This window comes from Megascapheus bottae, chromosome 17 (genome assembly GCF_031878675.1).
Source record: "Megascapheus bottae isolate mThoBot1 chromosome 17, mThoBot2.hap1, whole genome shotgun sequence".
NCBI lineage: Eukaryota > Metazoa > Chordata > Mammalia > Rodentia > Geomyidae > Megascapheus > Megascapheus bottae.
The window spans coordinates 32087416-32103572 of record NC_143525.1 but is presented as its reverse complement, the minus strand read 5'-3'; the positions used below and the strand labels follow the sequence as shown (position 1 = coordinate 32103572).

At 50.8% G+C, this 16157-nt stretch overlaps 2 protein-coding genes and 1 long non-coding RNA gene across 4 annotated transcripts in view; 1 reads left to right on the top strand and 2 right to left on the bottom strand.

Moving 5' to 3' along the window:
- Positions 1-3714: 3714 nt before the first annotated feature.
- On the bottom strand, positions 3715-5942 carry Hoxb2 (homeobox B2). The gene is made up of 2 exons (XM_090351674.1): positions 5558-5942; positions 3715-4778 (listed from the first exon to the last, which is right to left on the bottom strand). The coding sequence occupies exons 1-2, from the start codon at positions 5940-5942 to the stop codon at positions 4096-4098; spliced, it is 1068 nt and encodes a 355-aa protein (XP_090207800.1). The 3' UTR covers positions 3715-4095.
- Positions 5943-7465: 1523 nt separating this feature from the next.
- LOC150051633 (uncharacterized) lies at positions 7466-11552 on the top strand. Its single transcript, XR_016538343.1, has 3 exons — positions 7466-7748; positions 10914-10974; positions 11426-11552. It is a non-coding gene; the product is annotated as an uncharacterized LOC150051633 (long non-coding RNA).
- Positions 11399-16157, bottom strand: part of Hoxb3 (homeobox B3) — a 41018-nt gene continuing 36259 nt past the window's right edge. For both annotated transcript variants that reach the window (XM_090350683.1, XM_090350684.1), the window contains exons 4-5: positions 13128-13725; positions 11399-12288 (exon numbers count right to left, since the gene is read on the bottom strand). In XM_090350683.1, coding sequence (XP_090206809.1) covers positions 11420-12288; positions 13128-13572 — 1314 coding nt within the window. In that variant the 5' untranslated portion in view covers positions 13573-13725 and the 3' untranslated portion in view covers positions 11399-11419. The remainder of the gene's footprint in view (positions 12289-13127; positions 13726-16157) is intronic.

Here is a 16157-nt window from a genome sequence, read left to right as displayed (position 1 = left end):
TGACCAGCAGCTTTCTGGGCTACACTGCAATCTTCCCACTCTAACCACAGCCAATTTATAACCTGTCTGTATTACAGAACACTCACAGTTGGTCCTGACCCAAAAGGGCCCTGCCCCAATCAAGATGGAGTGAACGCATTTGCCTGGCACTGCCCTCTAGTCTGCCACCATGGAGAGATCCACTGCCCTCTCTGCTTGGGAACCTCTCCTCTTCCCCTTCCTTCACAGCCAAGTGGAAAATCTCAAGCTAATGGTGACTCCAAAGAAGAGAAAAGAAGCTAATGAAGTTGGATACCCAAAGTAAAGAGAAGAGTCATCTGCTTCTGTAAATGCATTGCCTCTTTCAATTGCTATGGCATCACCAAAGGTAATGAATCTGTGAATTTGTGAAAGAAGACTAACAGGAAGTCTATGTATTTCCTGTAAAGAAAATTCCCAAGTCCTTACTAGTAGCCAAACCAAAGGAAATGTGGGAATCTCCTGCTTTCCTGAACTGGAGGCTGGGTCCTCCCAGTCTTTGTCATGGCCACCCCAATCATTTACATACCCCTAGCATGTTGGAAATACATGACTCTGAGTAGGTGGAGTGCCTTTGGATTTGGCAGGAGGAATCCTAACTGATGCCACCTCAAGCAGCAGCTGAGATTCCCTACCCTTTGTGGTATACTTTGAGTTGGGTCAAGTACAGTGAGTTGAAATTTGTTTTTTATTGCTATTATAAAGCTGATAAGCAGACAGGTGACTGTAGTTCATACCTGTAATCCTCGCTTCAGGAGGCTGAGATCTGAGGATCACAGTTGATTCAAAGCCAGCCCAGGCAGAATTAGTCCCCATGAGATTCCTATCTGCAATTAACCACTCAAAAACAGGAAGTGATGATGTAGCTCAAGTGGTAAAGTTGTAGCCTTGAGCACAAAGGGACTTGGGACAAAGCCTGGGCCCTGAGTTCAAGCCCCACCACTGACAAAGATAAATAAATGTACAAAGGTGATGGAGGTGTGGAGATTTTTGACCAGGGAGGAAGGCAAAATGGTGGCACTGTGATCCAATGGTACTTCTTTTGTACCAGTCCTGGAGTTTAAACTGAGCCTGAGTGATCTCTTAGCTTTTTCACTCAAAGCTGGGGTTCTACCATTTGAGCCACAGACAGCTCCACTTCCAGCTTCTTGGTGATTAATTGAAGATAAGAGTCTCATGGACTTTCCCACCCAAGCTGACTCTGAACTGTAATCCTCATATTTCTGAATAGCTAGGTTACAGGTGTGAGCACAGGTATCCTGCTAACTATACCTCTGAAACTTAATTTATTAAAACTTTATTATAAAATCACAAAGTCTCTGTTAGAGTGCAGGTTCAGGTTCAGTCCGTCCGGAGTGGGACCTAACAGTTTACATTTTTAACTACCTCCCAGGTAATGCTGATGTTGCTGGGCCCAGAGCAGTGGGGGAGAGGGAGGAAGGGTGGCTCTAAGTATTTGCAATCTAGGATCCCACCATAGAGCAGTGTCTGTCTTTCCTCTCCTGCCCAGCAATGCCTGCATTTTTTTTTCCTTTTGCATTGATGAAGTGTTGTTCTTTTCTGACCAAAGAAAGCTAGAGGCTGGGTAATTAGTGAGATCCTCTTGGTATTCCTGATCTTTGAAACAACCCGCTAAAGCTGCAAGAACATTTTTAATTAGACCAAATGATTTGGTTTGGCTGTCCATAGAAATCAAGGCATTAGCTGATATGTCTCTTTCATTTTGCTAGTAGAGAGATGGCTTATGTGCTGTGATTTTTAAGATGTTAAACACTGCCTCTGGGCATATTTTATGGAGAAATAAACACACAGCCCAATGAGATGTATAGTGTGGCTTTAATATATTGTGTATTTACTTATTTATGGGGAAAATAAACACAAACCAATAAGCTGTGTATTATTACTTTAATATATTGAATTTATTTCATACCTATATATTTTATGAGGGAAAGTAAACTAATAAGATACACGATATTATTATAATAACACATCTAATTGTTCTATATTAATTTATTTATGAGCGAAATAAGTGCAATTTAACATGACATAAGATTATTTAATGCACGAGATGAATCTATATTAGGACAGTTTAAGGGATTAAATTCCAGCTGAATAAAATGTTGGATTCTTCCCACACTGAGAGCCCAATTGAAAATAATAATAATAATAATAATAATAATAAGCCTTGGGTCTGCCCAGCTCGACGGCTGTGCCTGGTGGCCTCCGTGGCTCCTGGCTTTTCCTGACAGTCCCTAGCTCTGGGTGCCGGCCTGGCACTCCGCGTCCGGCTCCTGCTGGTCTTGGGGAAAATCTGGGAGGCCTTGGAAATAAACTGCGTTTCAGCGAAGGGGAGGGTGGCCCCCGCGGTGTCTGTTTCTGAGCTGGAGAAATATTAAATAAACCTGAGGTGGATGAATGGCTTCCCAGGGCCCTTTAAATCTCCACGTTCCCGAGAACAGACCGGGAGGCCAAGGCGGGGCGGATCGGCCCGGGCTTCCCCGGTAGCGCCGCGGCTTACCAGGGAGCTGGGGGAGGGGGGTCGGGGAGGTGGGAATGGCGGTGTTGAGACGGAAAACGAAGTTGTTGGGCAAGACAGGACTGCATGAGGAGAAAATCCCGAGTGGAGGATCAGAAGTCACACGGCACAGGGGACCCAGACCTCGCCCCCGGCTCGCCGCCTCCCCCGCGCACCCACGCCGCCCGGCCTTCCACCCCAGTCCTCGGCGCCCACCGGCCTCCGTCTTGAAAAAGAAAAGGGGGGAGGAGGGACAGCTAGAAGGCCGTCGGGTCTGGAAGTCTGGCAGGTGGAAGAAAGCGGGGGGGGGCTCCCCCACGCCGGCCCGGACCCCAGCGCGCATCCCCTCCCGTGGCTGTCATGGCCGCCACACTCTCGTCGCTCGCCCTCCCGGCTGCCAGGCCTCAGCGCCATTTTGAGCATCTTCTGCGCGTCCCCGTGTGTCCCTCCGGCTCTCCCCGCGCCCCGCGGCGCTCTCCTTCCCACGGTCCCCGCGCCGCCTCCGCGGATCCCTCCCCAGCTGCCCGGAGCCCAGGCGGAACCCGGGCGCGGTGCTGGCCCGCCGGGCCGAGCCACCTTCTCAGATGGCCTCTTTTCCTGCCAATTGTGGAGATGAGTTTCCATTCCTGGGCGTTTGGCCACACACACACACACACACACACACACACACACACGCCCGGCAGGTCTGGAGCCAGGCCTCGTGTCCCCCAGGCTTCTGGCGCGAAGGGAAGAGTCTCTCTGCCTGGCTTGGATCGAGGAGTCTGGGAAGCCCCGATCCTTCTGAATTCAGCCATCGCTCCCCAGCTTGTCCCCAAAGCCTGCCGGCCTCACTTCTGTTTGCTCTCTTTTACTCATTCGTCTTTGCTTTCTAATTAGAGGCCGAGAGAATATCCATTCCCGGCCAGGGCCTGTTGGGGGAGCGGATGAATGATTACGTTTCCATCGCCCCGACCCCCTCAAAGTTTCGTGGAGCTGCCGGCGGGCAAGTGGCCTCTAAGCAGGGGTCACCTTTGTACCATCCGGACTTTGCCAGTCTGAGAGAGGGGAGCGATGAGGGTATTGCCGCTTCAAGGATGCTCTCTCTAAAAAAGAACGAAGGGTTCTAAAATGAGGATAGGTTTGGGGATGGGATAAAGAAGTTGAGTGGAAGCATAAAGACTCGTTTTCATAGCATAAAGACATTTATTTAATCTATGAAAATAATGTACAATAAATATTTCCCCTTTTCCTATTATTAAAGAATTTAAATAAATAATCTACAGTGTAAAACTTAAAAAAGGAGGAAAATAGTCCCTCTAATTTTTTTTTAAGAAAGCCCTCCTAGAGTTTAATTATTCCTGAGATTTCGTTGGAAGGAGTCTACCAAACAGCATGTTTTTTTCCTGTGACATTTTAAAAAGAGAAAGACAGGGAGCGGGTTAAATGCTAACTCAATAATACCTGAATTTTAGCAAAACACGTTAGTAAATTTGACTAGGGGTAAAGGTTTGATTTTTTTTTTTTCCTTTCCCAACAGCTCGCCCAGGAGCGAAGAGAGGGAAGGATGAAGGGAAGAAATGGGGTTAGGGAAACTGCAGGTCGATGGCGCAGAGCGTGCTGGTAAAGAAGTCCAGCTCTTCCTCCGAGAAGGGGATCGGGCTGTCCAGAGAGCCCTGGAGGCTGGGGGACAGGCCTCCCGACAACTGGAGACAAGAGTCTGTGGTGAAGAAGTTGAGGTCAGGCAGGAATGGCGAATCCTGCCGCTCGGGGAAGGCGTCTTCCAGCAATGGATCCTGCTCCAGAGCGCGGTCTCGGCGCAGCGCGCAACTGAGGCTCGGAGCGCTCGCACCCTCCAAGTGAGAAGCCAAAGACCCTGGGCCCGGGCCGTCCGGGGGACCCGGAACCACGTCGGCTGGGTGAAAGCAGAGTTCTCGCGTCCCCTGAGAGGCGGAGGGGCCGCCTGGGCTGGCCGAGGCTTCTTCGGCTGGGTCCCCGGAGTCGTCTAGGGTCCCTGGACACGTGGGCTCTCCATCGGGAGGCTCTCGGTGCTGCGTCTGTCGCTTGTGCTTCATGCGCCGATTCTGGAACCAGACTTTGACTTGCCTTTCTGTGAGGTCCAGCAGGGCCGCGATCTCCACGCGCCGGGGCCGGCACAGATACTTGTTAAAGTGGAATTCCTTCTCCAGCTCCAACAGTTGTGTGTTGGTGTACGCCGTGCGCAATCTGCGCGCTCCGCCGCCGCCGGGCTCCGCCAGTCCTGGGCCATCTGCGGAGGAAAGCAGCCACATCAGGCGTCACTGAGGGCTGTGTCCCCAGCCCCACCTCAGTTCAGCTGCGATCAAGGCACCCCATCCGCCAAAAAAAGAAAAAAGAAAACAGTAGTCTCTTCACACCCCAACGCGGCTTGTTCTCCCACCTTTCCGATTCTTTCCACTCTCGGGGATCTGGCCCAGCTGGCCCCGGGCAGACACAGCATTCCTAGCCGCCCACGGGCCACGCAGGGGGCGGGGAGCGGCTTGCTTTCGCTCCCAGAACCTCAGAGCCACTGTCCCCTCTTCCCAAGGCCTCCCAGTGGACCCCTCAATTTGGACCTTTCCAATTCAACCTGGGGAAAGGGTTCTTAAGCATTGTTCTTGACTCCTTCTCCTTCCTGGCTCTTCAATTCCCTCCCCTGTGCTCAGCTAGGTTTGGGAGAGGGAAGAGGGCGCATCTTTCTCTGCCGTCAGATTCAGACTCAGCAGCCACAATGCTGAGCTCTTTACGTGGGCAAGTGTAAAAATCTCATTCGAATCCATTTCTTCCAGCATCAAGAGGGGGGAGGGCGCATTTTTTTTTTCCTAACCAGCTTCCAAAACTTCTGTAGTGGAATAAAAATGCTGACAGCGGCCGGGCCTGAACCCCAGCGGGACATTTTGCTTCCCTGTCCCACGAATCCACCGAGCCCAAGAACCCCGACAAGCCTGCCATTTTTTTTAAACCACCCCCACGACGCTTTCCGCCTCCCTTCCAGCTGCCCCTCACCCCACCCCCACCCCGCTTACGGACCTGCGGGCGAGCCGACTCCCGGGGCCGAGACCGAGGAGGCGGCCGGGGAAGGAGACGCGGCCGATTGGCTGGGTTTCTTGGCGGATTTCTTCTCTTTCATCCAGGGGAACTCGGGGGCTGGGGGGGCTGCGGGGAGCGGCGGTGGCGGAGGCAGTGCAGGCCCATCTTCGGCTCTCTTTTGGCTCTCGGGTCTCTGAAGGGTGGAGGCGCCGGGCTGGAGGCTGGGGAAGGTTTGCCCGAAAGGAGGAGGAGGAGGAATTAATGTCGACTCCTTGATTGATGAAGTTTGAAATGTCTCCAAGACAGCGGGGAAGGAAGTCAGACACTCGGCAAGCGATGGCTGGCTGTTTATAAACCCAATCTCCCTCTCAAATTCAAAATTCATGGCTTTCAATGGTGGGGGGAGGGGGCCTGCTGGGGGGGGCGTCAGGAGGGAGGATCAGAAGGGACCCCCCCTCCCGCCCCCCCCCAGGTTTATGCGATGGAGCGATTTTGGGAGGGGGGAGATTATGGGCCCTCTCTCTTTTTAAATTTTGGGCCTTTATAATTGTATATTGCTGATAAATACAAGCGTATGGGGACTCTCTCTATTAAACCCAGGACTCCCGGCGAAATTGCAGGGAATTCGTGGTCACGGGACCGGCCTTGGCCAATCGCTTTTCTGGGCCTGGTGGAAAACAGAAAGCATTATTTGCTTTAATTGATTCAAAAACTCCAGAGGACCACAGCCTGGACACTACAAGCCCCCCCATTCCTACACCAGTGATTTTCTTTCTCCAGAAAGGCTTGAGGATCCCTTCTCCTCCCCTTGGGAGACTGGAAGGTTGTGGGAATCTGGGAAATAACTAATCTGGAAAAAATAGTCCTGTTTTCTGGCCAGCATCCCCCTTTTCTCCCTGCCCAAGGAGAGGGGGAGGGGAGAGAGAGAGAGAAACAGATAGACAGACACAGACAGACAGACAAAGAGAGACAGAGAAAGAAACAGAGAAAGACAGAGAATCTCAGTGAGGGAAAAGGAGGGAATAAAAAGAAGCTTCTATCCTTTGGAATGGTGCAAATAAGAAAGAGAAGTGATTTTTCCAAGCAGCTGCACTGCCATCCGCATCCCAGCCCCTAAAAGCAATAGTTCAGTCCTGGGAAATACACCAGCTCTCACAGGCTGACACAGAAGAGACAGGAGTTCTTTGGGGTCACTAGGTTCTCTCCACAGTTATGTAGGTTGGCTTCCCCTCTCTTACCCATGTTTACAGGATGCTCTGTGTTCCTCTTGGGGAACCTACATCCCACTAGGATACCCCTATCTCTCCACTCACACACATACACACAACAGGAAAGTCTCAAATGTACATGTCCCTCTTCACCTTATCCATATCTGTAAGCCAGAAACAGGAACAAGAACCCCAAGATAGGTAGCCATCATTTAACACTCAAAACTCAGGTCAATACATGGGGCAGAAATGGGGATTCTTCCCTAGGACAAAGAAACTTCCCCTCTCATATTTACCATTGGGTTAGGCAGTGTGTGTGTACATGTGTTTGTCTGTTACAAACCCTCAGTGAGAATTTCCTGAAGAACATACATGTGGAAATAATGGCGGTAAGATGATATTCCATTTCTGGCCTCTGGAGAAAATGTTCTTTTTTATTGTAAGGGGATGAAGATAGTCCAAACTTTAGTGCAGTAATTTGCAATAGGGAGGAGACATAAAACTCAGAGGCAGGAGCAATTGGTGGGAAACTAGGCCTCCAAGCAGAAAATGAAAAGTCGATCTGGAGGAAGATTTTTAAATAAATGGGTCAGAGGGACAGAGAGAAGATGAGGCGATCAATCTTAGCCCCCTGACAGCTCTCTCAGATTGCATCAAAGAATTTGGCTCTTTGGGAAAGCAAGGGGAACAGCCGAAATTCCACGTCCCTTAAAAAGGCCTGAGGGAGGTGGGGGGGTGGCACCGAGAAAGGTGATTCTGGGAGAGCCAGGAAACAGATGGGAAATGGGGACAGAGGGAAGGCGTTAAGTTGGGTGGAAAGTTTGCCTGAAGAACTCCCACGGATCTGGCCTCCCTTCCCCACCCCCCCACCTTCCTGCCATTACCCTGCCTGGGAGGAAAAGGCTGCTTAGCAGAGAAATGGCAACTCAGCTGAGAGCTGGAACTAGAAACTTTCTGTCAATGTAACAACCGCGTGGGTGGTGGTGAGTATTTAAAAAGAAGGGCAGTGAAGTCTGAGTAGCATGAAGGGGGTGGAGAAAAGAAAGGGGAGCTCTCTTTCTGAGGTGGGGGCTTTAGGGATAGGCTCTGGACTGGCTCAGAACTGCTCACAAATCAGCCAGAGAGGGTGATTTGCAATTTAGCTCCAAGGGAAACCTTTATTATTTTGCTTTCCTTTCTCTCTCTCTCTCTCTCTCTCTCTCTCTCTCTCTCTCTCTCTCTCTCTCTCTCTCTCTCTCTCTCTCTCTCTCTCTCTCTCCCTCTCTCCCTTTCTCTTCTTCTTTCTTTCCTTCTTTTTTTTTTTTTTTTTGGTTGTCATTTAGAGGTGAGGATGAGAATAGGTGGGTAAGTATCTGAATAGTTGCAATCTGGAAGTTGTGCCTGGAGGCTTTGGAGAGGAGAGTGCCTCTGGCTGACCCTAGAGGCTCTTGTGTGCTATCAGCCACTCCAGCTGGCTTCAGGATCCAGGACTACCCCCAAGCAATCAGGCCTGTCCCTATAGGAAACACAACTCTCTAACCCTCGCTGACAGATTTTACTGCCTAGATTAGTGAACAGAAAAAGAAAGGGGGGGGGGAGAAAAGAAGAAAAAAAAGGCTAAGAGAACACCAAGTGAAACCAGTCTTTTTTTTTTTTTCTTATTTGCAATGCCAGCTTTGAGCCAAAGCTCTGCTCTGCTTTTTGTACTATAGCTAAATTTTCTCTCTTGGCCTGCCTCTGTCCTAAGAGATAAATAAGCAATCCACTCCACCACCTCCCCACCCCCCCCAGTCCAAACATGGCCCCTCATCTACTTACATCATTCAGAGAAGAGGAAGAGAAAAAGAAAAACCCTTGAGCGTTATTTGATCCCAATCAAACTTTGCACGCTCTTCTGCCTTTAAATTATAGCCTGAACCAATGCTAAATTGCTTGTTGCCTGGATGGGCTGAGTCCAGTTAAAATCCTACTTGATAGGGGGAAAGGGCTAGTGTAGAATTCAGGTTGCTTTTTTATTGTTATTTATTGTTGCATAAAGACTGTAATTACTAACCTTGGACTGCCAAGATGCAACATAAAAATGAAAATCAGCCCTCTCTTTAAGGCTGAGGCCCTGGAACAATTCTCACCTCCTCCCACACCACTATCACCAAATATATGCTCCTAATTAAGCAATGCGGGTGCATCGCTTACAATTAGAATTATGCAACTCTTCAGCAAGCGGCCATTGCTTCTCTTTCAACGAATTAGCTCCATATTTCAGCCGCCCTGTCTTCTCGCTCTTATCGGCTGAAACGATTCAGTGGTGACATTTCATCTTTGACAGACCTTCTCTATCCTCGCTCCAATGTGATAAAACTTTTATGGATCCACGACTAAGAAATGAAGTTTTCCCAAGGATTATGGAAACAGAGCTGCACGTTAGCCTGGAGGCCGTTTTATTTACGTTTGGATCCAACAGCTTCTGCCACTATCTTTTCCCTTTTCCCTGGCAAGGGAAATCAAACTCACTTCCTCTTCCCCTGCCTTAGGTTTTATTTAATGATTTAATTTCACTTTAGTTTTAAGGTTTGACCTGAGAAGTCTAGGCTTCCGATTTTTTTTTAGATTAATCATTTTCCTTTGTTTTCATTTTAGACCCAATGATAGTTGGGCTTTAGGTCACGTGATGACTCCTTTGTAGCTCCGGAAGAGAACTGTGAAGTTTAGGTTGCTGGAAAGAAGCAGTAATAAATAGGCCAAATTTTTGTTTTTGTTGTGTTTTGTTTGGGGGAAGCACACAAAGGTTGTAGCCAAATGAGAAACAGAGCAACAAAAATAATAAAGCCAATAAATGAAAAAGAAAAGAGAGGCAAACGGAATGAATAATACAGAAAGCATCAAGATTTCCCTACCCATCTGTCACTTAAAGAAGCTGGTTCAGGCTCCTGTGAGTAAAAGTGAGAAAAACTACTTAACCTGGGGGGAAAAAAAATGGTAGAGAGAAGGGGAACATTTAGGGACCTGATCATCAGACAAAAAGGCCTGGAAAGTTTTTTAATGTCTTCCTTTCCTGGGTGTGTGTGTGGGGGGGTAGTTTAGCAGTAAGCAGTCTCACTATGCTATCTAAATTGGACCACCAGGACAAGATAAAATTGATAACAGAAAGTTTATTCAAGAATTGTTTGACAGACAACCCTTTCAAGTAAGGAAAAAAAGTAACTACAGAAGAACAAAGAAAGTTCCAAGAGAATTAACGCTAACTCTACAAATTCAGGACTATACAGTGACAATTTGGAGCTGAGTTCATGCCTTTTAGAACTAATTACAATAGCTCATAAGTACGAGTTTAACATAAATCTACAGCTCTTTCCTAGAGTACAAGAAAAACTAAAATAGCTGGTTTTACATGACAGGAAACACAACGTCCCTTTTAACAAGTAAATACTAAAAAAGTACATTTTTCCTTTTTTCCCTCATATAAATACATAATGTAGGGGGATAAATAATACCAAAAGGAAAGAAAATATCTTAACAGGCTATAACCAATAAATATATATGAAAATGTTCACTAGAACACACGCTTTTTGAGCAATGCAGGACCTGGCAGGCCCAGACATCTCTCACAGTTGTTTTTATATCCATTAAAATGTAAACTCTAAGTGCAACAAAAGTGTCCTGTCAGGAGGTTGAGCAAGGCACACAGACCCAGCTACAGCCCCTGCCTGGGACAGACAGTTTGTTCAAATATACCCTGTTTTCACGTTAAGTCAAGAGAGCAATGCAAGAAAAGAAAAGTGGAGAACCTCTGTGGCCATTCACTTTCTGCAGGGGGGAGGGGGATGGACCTGGAACTGAGCTCAGGCTGCAGAACAGGCAAACCTTCAGTCCTGACCACTTTGCCCGCCTTAGCCTAACTCTTCCTTTAAAAGAAAAAAATATATATATTTATTTATACTATAGGCAGCTCTGATTTTCAGGATCTCATCATCCCTGAGGCCTCAGAAAACTGTACTTGATGGGGGTGGGGAATAAATATGAATGTCCAAGAACAGAAAACTATCCGGTTAGAAATGGGAGGGCATTGTTCCCAAAGAACCTCAGATAGAAGGGAGAAATTTGTGGGCTTCAGGGAAGTTGGAAGAGTATTTGTGCCCTTGGGTTTAACTGTGATTCCTTATTTTTTTAAGGAGAATGAGAGGGGGTGTAAAAAAAATCAAGATTTGGGGGAGTTCTCAACAGAGATGGAAGGTAAGTCTGTTGGTTGGTGACGGCCTAACCATCTTGTCTGGGTTTTTTTTTTGTTTGTTTTTGTATTTAAAAAAAAATGTGCTTCTTTCTCTGTCTTGTTTTCCTATCTGGGCTTTCTCTACCCTACTCCCTCTGGAGGGAGCGTGGAATTCCAGCTGGGTAGTGCCAGAGAACTGGGATTGACGGGGTCATCTCCAGTCTGCTGTGGATTCCTTTCCAAGTGGGTTGGCAGGCAGATGGAATAAGGAATGGAGGATTTAAAAAGAAGCCCACGGGCCCGGGAGGAGGGAAGGCAGCCCCAGGCCTGTTCCCACCTGCAAGCCTGGCGGACCACCTCCTGCAACTTCCCCCCTCCCCTCCCCGCCCACACCACCTCCCCGGGGATCTCCAGGCCGGCCTCCCTCGACCTTGACCTCCCTCCCGCCTCCCCCCTCCCTCTCCCACATCACAGGTGTGTTAATTTGGGCGCTTCTTGGATTCTACCCTGAGGAGCAGGCGCGTGGTGAGAGGAGAGGTCTGTGTAGGTGGGGTGGGGCTCGCAGGGTCCGTGATGCTGGTTGGGGGCCATGGGGGGCGCCCCGTTGTAGTCCAGGTTCCCGGAAGGGTGGTGGGACAGGTGGTTGAGGCCGTAGAGGGAGGGGCCGGCAGGGGGCGGCAGCGGATCCGCGTAGCCGCCCCCTCCCACGTACACGGGGCTGCCCTGCATGGTGGGCGTCCCGTAGGCGCCCCCGTTGGCTTGGAGGACGTGGGGCTCGTAATCCGACGCCGCCGGAGTGGGGGGATACTTCTGCGGGGCGCCGCAGCCCTTGAGGGGGGGTTGGTAGGTGGAGGGCAGCGCGTAGGCATTCTGGTGGGCTTTGCCGAAGGCCGGCGGGGACGGGCTGTCGTAGCTGGGGGTCATGGAGTGTAAGGCGTTCAGGAAGCCGGCGGTGGACTGCATGGGCTGCGGGGGGCTGCCGGCGGGAGAGGGGCCCCCGGAGGACGAAGCCAGGCCTTTGGCTTTCTGGTCTTTCTTATACTTCATGCGCCGGTTCTGGAACCAGATCTTGATCTGCCGCTCGCTGAGGTTGAGCAGGTTGGCCATCTCCACGCGGCGCGGCCGGCACAGGTAGCGGTTGAAGTGGAACTCCTTCTCCAGCTCCACCAGCTGCGCGCTGGTGTACGCCGTGCGCGCGCGCTTCGACGCCGCCGATCCCGGGGGGCTCTTGTCCCCTCCTCCCCCGCCGCCGCCGCCGCCCCCGCCGCCCCCGCCGCCGGCCCCGCCGCCGCCGCCGCCGCCGCCACCGCCGCCGCCGCCGCCGCCACAGCCCTCCGCTGGATCCGAGGGGGAGGGGAGGGAGGGGGAGAAAATGAAATAAAAGATAATTACTGAACACGTCGAAATTGAATGCATCGTTTCTTAATAAATCCAGGCCTGGACTCGGGAGCCCCCGCCGCCCTCCCCTCCGTGTCCCCGCCTCCTCCTCACCCCCCCCCACCGCCCGTCGCATTAGCGGACACTCTATAATAGTGGCATTTATTAAGAGACCTGTTCTCCTCTCGCTGCCCCAGCTTATGAAAATTTGATCATGTCACGCAGACCGAGCTGCGTGGCCCTTTATTTAGGGCTTTTTTTTTTTTGGTGCACGTGTGTCCCCCCCCCATTCCCAATTCCAGGTCTTGGAAGACATCCCCTTACCCCCGGCCTATGGATAGGATGGGTGACAGGGAGGGGGGGGAGCAGGGAACACTTGGGGAATGGCTGGGAAACTGGACGGGCCCTCGCGGGTAGGGTCTGGTGGGTGTGTGGCGCTAAGACGGCGGTTTGCCTGGAGGCTGAGGCCCTGGGCCGCCAGAACAATCGTGATTAATACCCAGTCATCATCCTTAATAATCATCAACGTGCGTCTTCCTGGTGATGCCTCTGGGCCTGGTGGTGGCCTGGGGAAGGGGGCGCCCAGGCTTAAAGCTCCCCAACCTCCTGGGTGGAGGACGGGCTGGACGGGCCGGGCATTGGCGGGGTCGGGGGTCGTCAGGTGGTGGGAGGAATGGAAAAGGCGCAGCCGCCACCTGGAGTGGTTTCTAGGCCGTCTGGGGGGCGCCTCGGGGGCTGGGCGCTAGAATAACAGTGACATTCCTGGAGTGGACAAAAGCGGAGGGTGGAGAGCCGGTACCTGTGCCGGGGGAGCTGTTTTTCAGCTTGGACGTTTGCCTCGACTCTTTCATCCAGGGGAATATCTGTTTGGTGAGGGTGGAGGTGGAGCCGGGCCCGCATTTGGAGGGGCCGCCTTTGCCGGGCCCGCCCCCATTACTGCTGTTGCTAGTGGTACTGGTAGGTGCGGCGCTGGCCGGGGGTGAACCCGGCGGAGCGGGCAGGGGCTCAGGGGCCAGGCCGGGCCTCATGCAGCTGCCATTGAGCTCCTTGCTCTTGGCATGTGGGGTGGCGTTGCCCAGGGACTGCAGCGAGCACGCGGACCGCTGGTAGTCACCCTCCAGGTGCGTGGCGGCCTGAAAGGGGGGCTGAGGGGGACCGTCGTAGCCGAAGCCATTGCTGCCTGGGTACGAGTAGCCTCCGAAGAGTGCGGCCGCGGCGTTGTCGTAGTAGGTGGCTTTCTGCATCGCTGGCAGTGGGTGGCAACTTGCGAAGGGCTGCTACCCTCACAACCGGACATTGGCACCCCCCGGGGGTCACGTGACACGCCGGACCCCCCCCCTTCCCTTTTCCCCTTCCTGCCCCCCTCCTCCCGGGACTGTTCCAAGCGGCTGGCTGACCTGCGGGGCGAGAGAAGAGAGATACAGAGGACTGGGGCTCAAATCCATCTTAGGAACTGAAAAGGGAACTGACATCAATAGGTTGTTTTGTTTTGTTTTTCCTTCTTCTTTCCTCCCTAACATCTCCTTAGCTGAGGCTAAGGCCGTGTATCTGACTTGAAAAAGGATTTTTCTTATTTCAATGCTTTAATTTGAAACAGAAAACTCCACCCGAGTACAGTATCTACTTTAAGAAGGACTAAGCTCTTGAGGAGACTGCCTAGATGTAGAATCCCTGGTCACCCGGGTCCTAGCTTCTCCCCGGCCTGTGTACTAGCCCCTGACCTCTCCTACTCCCTCTGTCCTAGCCTCCCCAGAACTCTGGGTTAAGGGTGGCTAAAGGGAGGGGACACAAGAGAAGACTCCAAAATAAAAGCACCACCCTCACCAAGAAGCCTCTCTGCCTCCAGTCTGGCCTCACTTCCACAAGCCTGGAGGAAACCAGGAGATCTGGGACCGAAATGGAAAAGAAGCAAGTTCGTAAGAGGACCTTTTCCTGTAAGTTCCCGCTCCACATCCCTCTTCTGGGTGCCAGCAACACCAGACTGCCCTACAAACTTCCTGAAGATTTCTAACTCTCACCGACAGTGTAAACACGCTTTGCTTTCTAGGTCCCTAGCTCTGCTGAGATACCCCCACCTCACCTCAAAGACTCACTCTGAGTCTTTGCTTAGCCAGGCCTGGGATTTGGCGACCAGTGGCTCCTGGGGAGCCTCCAAATGGAGCAAGGTTGTTTCGAATTCCTAGGAATGCTGGGTACCTGGTGCTGTGACCATTTGGCCCAGATCTCTCTCCACACCCTTCTTTTTTTTTTTTTTAAATCATCAGACAATTTTCCCCATCCTTTCCTTGACAGTTTTCTTTGATTTCTCCAAAAGAAAAGAAAAAGAAATGTGTAACTGCTGGACATTTCTCCAGAGGTGGGAAAAGAAAAGTGTTTTTGAAAAGAGAAAACAATTCGGGATGAAAAAAAGTCCACAAAGCAATTTGAACAATATCTTTCTCTGAGTTGGGAATTGAGAAGGTACCCCCCTATTTACTGAGGTTCTTTCAGACCAAAATAAAAATACAACCACTAATCCAATATAGCCTTCTAAAAGCGTTCCAGCAAAAATAAAGGTTCAAGATGTTGTAGTAATTTGTGTATTTGTTGTGAAAACTTCTGGCCATATTTTTTTTTCTTGTCTTCACCCAACCTCCAGCTCTCCTTTTCACAAAAACTCCAGACTGTCCTGTGTGTTTGGGAAACTCCAATCTCATTCAGCCCCACGGCTCAACTCCAAAGAAAACTTCAAAATTTTTAGAAAAATAAAAGGAGTGTTGGTGAAGGAAGTTCCTCCCATACATAAATCTTCTTAAGCACAGTGCAGAGATTTACACTCAAAAGGGAGCTGGGATGGCCCTAAGTTCCAATTGGTTTCTGGGAAGGATTTGTTTCTGGAAATACACTTGGGTCTAGAGAGCAGCAGGTCCTTCCAGGGAGAACTGGAGTTCAATTGACCAGGCTGACCCAATTCTTTTATTATTATTACCATTAGCCTCCGATGATTTAACCAAAATTAGCTTCTGAGCAGCCCTGGATGAAGGGGGAATTAATTAACAGGCGTCAGTTGAGTTTGTTATTAATAGAGAAGAGAATGAAATAAAAACGTTGGAGGGGGTTAGCTGGCTGGGCCCTGGCTTTATTTAGTCTAAATGATTGTTACAGCAATAATGATAGTGATGATGATGATGATGACGATAATAATAATAATAAAAAAACAATAATCTGACTAGACGCCTGGGGCCAAAATTTCTGTTGCGCCCACCTGCAATAAGCCCCAAACCATCGCAGGACACAGGCCAGGCCAGGGAGAAGCAAAGGAGCTAGAGACGCCCATAGGAAAGAATGGAGGCTCCGCCGGCAGAGAAACTGGGCTGAGAAGGTTCTTCCACTCGGCCCCCCCGGCTGGCCGCTGTGGCCGTGGTGACCCGGTGGGCAGCCCCCACCCCAGCTACCCAGGGTGGCCCGAGGAGACGAAGAGAAACCCATCGGTGGATCCCGACCTGGTTAGCAGAAGCAGGTTCCCAGCACACCCCGGCGGGGCCGAGGGCTGAGCTCTGCATCGGCAAGTTAAGGCGCTGGAGGTAACCGAATTAAAAGGCGCCTTGGTAACTCTGCTCCGGGACTTTGCCCAGCCAGGATCCGGGCCGGAGGGCGCTGAGGCCGAACTGGCAGGACAGTGGGGAGAGACAAGGTGCCACGGGGGTGTGAGATCTAGGATCCAGGAGAAGAGGGGGGTGGGGAGCAGCTCTGCCCAGCCAAACATGTCTATTTCCCTCGCCTCCATGTTGGAAAAATTCAGGCTCCATATGGCTCCTCCGAAGGGTGGGGGGGGGATGGTGGATCCTGG